At 34.0% G+C, this 7157-nt stretch overlaps 1 protein-coding gene across 1 annotated transcript; it reads left to right on the plus strand.

The window, feature by feature from the left end:
- The first annotated feature begins 1343 nt into the window (after positions 1 to 1343).
- LOC107760662 (putative enoyl-CoA hydratase 2, mitochondrial) lies at positions 1344 to 6378 on the plus strand. The gene is made up of 8 exons (XM_016578746.2): positions 1344 to 1671; positions 1776 to 1945; positions 3528 to 3602; positions 3873 to 3963; positions 4039 to 4090; positions 4342 to 4445; positions 4695 to 4771; positions 6046 to 6378. The coding sequence occupies exons 1-8, from the start codon at positions 1458 to 1460 to the stop codon at positions 6220 to 6222; spliced, it is 960 nt and encodes a 319-aa protein (XP_016434232.1). The 5' UTR covers positions 1344 to 1457; the 3' UTR covers positions 6223 to 6378.
- The last annotated feature ends 779 nt before the right edge of the window (positions 6379 to 7157 follow it).

Below are 7157 nucleotides of genomic sequence, written 5' to 3' on the forward strand. Positions count from 1 at the left end.
AATATATTACAATTTACAACTAATTATTTATTTAAATAATTTTTTTTAAAAATTTCCGACCGATTTCGGTCAGAATTTGAAAATTAAAAAAAAAAATTAATTGTTACCGACCGAATTCGGTCGGAAATTGAAGTTTGACAGTCAGTCAACGCTTTGAAATTTCCAACCAATTTCGGTCGATACACGTTAGCGATCATCATTTTTCCAACCAATTAAAATCGATCGAAAATCGGTTAATTTTTATCAATTTCCGGCTGATTTCGGTCGGATTTGGGGGACGGATTTGCACTGTTTTTTAGTAGTGATGAGCACCAACTGTTAAGCACTTCTAAAGTTGTTCATTTATAAATCTTTAAGCTGCAGTTGGCCAAAAATGATACTAGTACTAATTAATTTATGTGTTTTGATATATTCCAGGCTAAAAGACCCTCTTTACCTGAGACTATTTTAGACAATCATATTACATGACTTGTATTTATATGTCTGAGTTCTTAATTTGTTCGATTCACATGAAACATGCTCTATGGAGAAGATAGATGTTATTAAATCTGCTTCTTGGCTTTAGTTAAGGTTAAGCTGAACGAAGAAAACACCTATACAATATTTCTTCCTGTATTATTATTCCATGCATAACAATCTGTTAATTTACTGTAAAACAATTTATTTACTGCAATCCCTGCATTATAATTCCCTCAAGAAACGACCCCTCATTAGTGTTGTGTTACGAAAACTGCAGGAAAATGGAGGTGTCCCCTGAAGAATAAACCAGATCTTGAAAAAGTCTGAGACTCTAATTAAACAGTTTAACTATATTTCTAGTGTATCCCTATTCCAACTGTTGACTAAATTATTTTAATAAGTCACAAATGGAAGGAAATCTCCACTTATCTTTAGGATAGAGATACCACCTTAGAACTTTGGTGTTTCGCTTTTTCACGTTTTCAATTGTTGAATTCTTTCATATCCTTTTATCTATTTTTGTATAACTCTTAAATATGTAAACGTTATTTTAAAAAACAAATGAGGAAATGAATGTCGGAATTCACATGAAATATGCTTTAACGCTCAACTCAGAACTAGTCATTTTCTTCACGGAAGGAATAGTAATTTTTCTTCTCATGCACAAAAATACCATAATATGTACGTTAAACATAAGAGAAATTATTACTTCATCCATTATAATTTACGAGTTACTTTTTGTAAAAAAATAAATAAAAGAGAGGATATTTTATATATTTAAAATCAAATTATAAGTTATTTTAAGATCACAAATTTAAGTTTTTCTTTCTTTTTACATAATATTACATAATTGGAATGGAGTATAAAAGTACAATTAGGTAGTTGTAGTATTAAAGCTTAAAGAAAAAGAAGAGAAGAAACTTCTTACATAAAGCAATTTTTAATAATAATCGAGAAGCTGATTCTGTGTATATCAAAATCGATTAATTTCTCCGGCAATGGTTGTTGCATTTGTGGGCATAGCCAAGTCTATCGGGCAACAATGCTTGAGGCGATCAAAACCCTACTCTTACTCTTACTTCTCCAGCTATGTTCGTTCCTCAAATTCTAAGTATGGACTCCAAAATTGGCAATTTCAGAGTCATAGAACTCTAATTTTACAATCGGCTTCTGAATCCGTCAAATTAGAAAGACTCTCCGATTCCGATTCCGGTAATTCCACTCACTTTGTCCTATTTTACGGCGTACTGTTACTATTTGGGGAATCAAACTTCTTTTAATTTTGGGTACAATTGCTTTCTGGGGTTAATTAACAGGGATTTTGGAGGTTAAATTGGATAGGCCCGAAGCGAGAAATGCAATAGGGAAGGATATGTTAAGAGGATTACAGCAAGCGTTTGAAGCCGTGAGTAATGAACGTTCAGCAAATGTTTTGATGATCTGCAGTTCGGTTCCCAAAGTGTTTTGTGCTGGAGCTGATTTGAAGGTATAACAGCTTCTCTTCATGTTGTGTTTTTAGGAAAAAATGAGGCAAAAAAAAAACTTTTGAAATCTTGTGCAGAGTATAGGACACACTATTTGGTTAACAAAAAATGTGTAATCAAAGGGTTCGAAGTCAGATTAAATAACAAAAATTATGGGTAAATATTAAAAATTTTAAAACTTTTAAAAAATCATACTCGTTCAAATTATATTAAATTTTTTCATTTCTCCTCTTTGCTTCTTCTTCTCCTTCTTTCTTCGTTCTCCTCCTTAATTTCTTATTTCTCTTCAACTTTCGTTGTTGTTGCTGCTGGTTCGTCCATGTCATCTTCTTCTTCTTCATTTTATTTTTCCATCTTCGTCTCATTTTCATCTTTCTTCTTTTTTTCATTTTTTCTTTTCTTTCTAGTGGTTTAAAATATACGAGAAAAAGAGAAAAATATGAAATTTTACAAAGTAAGTATTTTGCAAAATACCCTCGAGATATTTTGAGACATACCCATAAATGAGTATTCTACTGAAACATCCCCGGGTTGTTGTTTGAAACATCCTACGGGATATTTCTTCTACTTCTTTCTTTTTTTCTAGTGTTGTTCTCATTGATCTTTTTTTCACAGATGTTTCAAACGTTCCCACAGATGTGTGCAGATGTTTGAAACATTTCAATAAATGTTTGAAACATTTCTTTAGATATTTGAAACATCTTTCCTAAATGTTTGAGGATTAGGAGTGGCGGGGATAGAGAGAGGAGCGTTGCGAGATGGAGTAACAAGGGGAGGAGGAGGAGTGGCGGGAGGAGGAGGAGGGTTTTTTTTTTTGTAAATAAGAAAACTTTGGGGGTTTTAAAAATAGTGTCATTAACCCTAATCACAGAAGTGTCCCTTTTACCCCATTCTTAACACTTTTGTCTTAAAAAGTGATATAAGTTTTGAAGTGTCTTAAAAATTTAAATGCCCCGTGTTTTTAGTTGTAATATGTTTTTTCTTGCAAGCAGTATCACAACTTGTAGATATTACATCTTCCTTTTCGTTATGTATCCTCTTCTCTTCATTGTGCCAACCATTGTATTTGTGTTTTCAAGCAAGAGACAGATCCAAGATATGAACTTTATGTGTTCGAGTTCTAAATTCTGCCTAGTCCATTTGATTTACGGGGTTTGAAATCTATATTTGTACAAGTTTTGGTGAGTTTTTTAACACATATATGTTTCGTTGATTCTCTCTGTAATGTCTTGTTGTCTTCTAGTATATTTTTCTTTTGTATCGCGTGACATGTTGACAAGAAAAACAATAAAATTTCACAAGCTAGGAGCATCTGCCAAACATACAACTTTCAATGTTGAAAAGTTTCTCTGTGGTTTGATCTCTTCGCTTGTGCAGCCTCTGTGGGACTCAAACATCTTCACAGATTCAATTTTCTTTTGTGGGGACTGCATTTATGATTGGCATGGCATATGATTGAATAGCTGATGTTTTTGGTGTCAGATGTTGATTTACGCACTTTAGTAGTCTTTCTACTGTTTGTTATCTGTGCTGTATTTTGTACCTACTGATAGCTAATTCAATTGATTGGCATTTGCTACATAGGAACGAAAAACTATGATTCTTTCTGAAGTCCAGGATTTTGTAAGCACTTTGAGATCAACTTTTTCCTTTTTGGAGGTACGTGATTTTTATTGATGTTTTGTTTAATATATTAAAGATCATAGTGTCTTAAAGCTCAAGAAGAAGTTTTTTTTATCAATTTATGAAAAGCAGAAGTTATCAGTTTATAATCTTCTGAATTCTTCCTTCAAAATGATTGGTTCATGAGATCATACTATGTCTCGTTTCTTCTTCCTCACTTATTACTTTATCAACCATAAAGTGGTCCAGTTGTACATATCCTCTTCTTTTCTTTCACTCTATTTGAGTAAATATTTTCTTGCTCAGGGTCTTCATATTCCTACAATTGCTGCGATTGAAGGTATAGCATTGGGTGGGGGGCTTGAAATGGCGATGTCTTGTGATATCCGTATATGTGGTACGTGCTTTCTTGCACTTCTGGGTGTACCATATTTTCTCCTTCTTGCTCTCTAGTTTGATAATGTGTTAACAGGTGAAGATGCAGTGCTGGGCTTGCCAGAAACAGGACTTGCTGTAATACCAGGGTAGGTATGCCTTAATTACGCATTATATGTTTGCTTATGCAAAATCCCAAAATTCTTTGAAGGATGTGTTAGCTATGTGTGGTTTATTTCTAAATTTATCAGATCAGTGGGACGCATTTCCACTATCTTTTTGTCACTTTGTAATCTTTTACTATTCAAAGGTTTCCAACTTCAGAAGTTGCTATAAATACTCTGTATGCATAGATGATCTTCTTAATGGTATCCTCTTATTTCATACTGGCATTGTGCAGAGCAGGAGGAACACAACGGCTTCCTAGATTGGTTGGAAAATCAATTGCAAAAGATATAATATTTACTGGCCGAAAGATAAGTGGGAAAGATGCTGTATCAATAGGTACGTGTATGACTTGTCAGAGCTCATTTGTCAAGAGACAGGACTCCTTTGTCTTTCCAAGTTCTCTCTTGTTAATATAAAGATAGCAGTGATGTCAGCACTTCATTACAAATTATGGGTTAACAGTGTCCTCCAAGGTTTAGGCAGATAGAAAGAAATCATCTAATTTTTGCTTCTGCTGTAATTTTGGACCTTGATCTCCTATGGTTTTCTTTTCCAATTTCTTAGTGAATAATACATTGTATGCAGGGCTTGTCAATTACTGTGTTCCTGCTGGTGAGGCTCGCCTCAAGACACTTGAACTTGCTAGGGATATTAATCAGAAGGTTAGACTTTAGTTATTGAGATAAAGAGGATGTGATGTATTTATCCAGTGTGCCACCCATATGACTTCCAATTGCAATTTAGTCACGAACAAAGAAGAAACATAAAAGAAGTCCAACTCTTCCTATAAACAAAATGATTTCAAACTGTACTGTACATAGATAATTGTAAAGATTCGTTAGCAGTAACGTGTACTCTTTTGTACCCTTTTCACCTTTTATGAGTTATGCACCCTCTTTTGTACCCTTTTCACCTTTTATGAGTTATGCACCCTCAAGGCCATGAAATATGCTTGTCACTGGATTTTCTTTTCTTTTGTGTGTGTTGAATGAAGTTGAGGCTCTTGTTTGAACTTTTTATTGTCATCCATGGACCTTAATTTAATGGCATTTACTAATCCTATGCTTGTTTGTTTTCCACTTTGTGCACTGCACCTTCATTTTTTGTGACAAGCTTTGTTTCTTGCTTTTGGTCTTTTTCTGTCTTGTTTTTTCTTAGGTGGAGGATCATTGACTATTGCATAGTTCCTTGCTTTGGTTTCTTTGTTTTCCTTTTCCCCTTCTTTTTCGATTTTTAGCTATTTTATGGCAGGTTCACATAGAAAACAAGTGTTACTCTATTGTTTTTCTTTCCCTTTTTTCTCCATGCATCTTATAGAAACCGAAGCTTAAGGTTTCTCCACGCAAGCTGCAACGTTCTGTTTTATAAGCTTCATATATTTCTGGTTTTCATGTAGTATGAAATGATATTGAGTGGGATTATTAGGAAGCTGAGACAGATTGAAAAGAACAAGTAAAAGCCACATTGGTGATTCCCTCATGCTTTCAACCTTAAAAGGTCATTTCAATGTCCAGGGTCCAGAAAAGGGACTCACTCTATTCATGTTCTATAAGAATGGAGTAATCCACTTGACAAGTTCTGGTGGTACTACTTCTTCATAAGGTTTTATTATACTAGTCAGGGCTGTGTTGAAAGGATATGGTAGCATCAACTAAGTCCAATTGTTTCGTATTGTATAGAGCCTTCCTTTTTCCTTTTCCTTTTCCCTTGTTGACTCTGCTTTTATACCTCCAAATGGAATGGTCGTAAAGCTTTTGCTCTTTATTCAATAAGCTAAAACTTCTGATGAATAAATTTGGTTTAAGGATGCACGAGGAGTGAAAGTAAAATAAATATTGATGAAGGTTTTGCTAAAGATGCTCTTTTTTATGCTCGGGTTTTGCATGTCAACTGACATATACCTTATCAATGTCGACTGACATATATTCTCTGACAGGGTCCGGTGGCGTTAAGGATGGCAAAATGTGCTATTGACAAAGGAGTGGAGCTAAATATGGAGTCAGCCTTAGCTTTAGAGTGGGATTGCTATGAACAACTGTTAGACACAAAAGATCGGTTAGAAGGCCTTGCTGCATTTGCCGAGAGGAGAAAACCTAGGTATAAGGGTGAATGAAAAGATTATAGTGCACCCGATAGATAAATTGACCATTCACAACGGAAACCAAAACAAAGTACTATTTATATGTGATCGAATTCATCAGGTTTTAGTGTTGTTCGTCATGTCTCTGCTTGTGTAAACCTTGTTTTATGTTAAGGGCTAATAAAACCATACACGAAGCGCGCTCAAACTAGTTGGATGTAGAGGGAGAATGGGGGAGTACATTGTGTGCAGCATTCTTTGCATTCTGTGAAGAGACAATGTATCCTTTACTATGCGACAAGGATTCCTCTTATTTGCAGAAATCTACAATAGATATGCAGTGGAAGCCAAATAAACTGTTACATATATGAGACCATGCAAATGATAGGTAGATGAACCTATCATCAATTGAATAACAAAAATGTCGCTGGTAAAACGACTTTCAATTGGTGAACTAAACCACGCTAGCATGAAATGTAAGTAAAAAATATCATAATAAAGACAACTGCTTTAATCTTTCAGCAAAGAAATATAGTTAGACAATTGTAGGGTTACTAAAGTTAGGATCTGTATCTTATTCTCCTTATATTTAGTGGGTGTTTGGACATAAGAATTGTGCAAATTCCGGAAAAAAATTGAATTATTTTTTTCAAATAAAAATGATATTTGAAAATTAGATTTGTGTTGGGATATGAATACAATTTGGAGCTGTTTTTGAATTTTTGTGAGTGATTTGAAGTGAAATTTGAAAACTAGCTTTTTGGAATTTTTAAAATTTTCAAATTTTTTGAAATTTAACTGCAAGTGAAATTTGATATTTTCGTGGCCTGATTTAAAAAAATGATAACTTTCCAAAAAAAGTAAAAACTTTTATGACCAAACATGTCCTTAGTCACTTTCACCCCAAAAAACACGTGTACTTATTTCCATTTGGATACGTTTGATTTCTCCAATTAAAAGGGCATATT

Source organism: Nicotiana tabacum, chromosome 23 (genome assembly GCF_000715075.1).
Source record: "Nicotiana tabacum cultivar K326 chromosome 23, ASM71507v2, whole genome shotgun sequence".
Lineage (NCBI taxonomy): Eukaryota > Viridiplantae > Streptophyta > Magnoliopsida > Solanales > Solanaceae > Nicotiana > Nicotiana tabacum.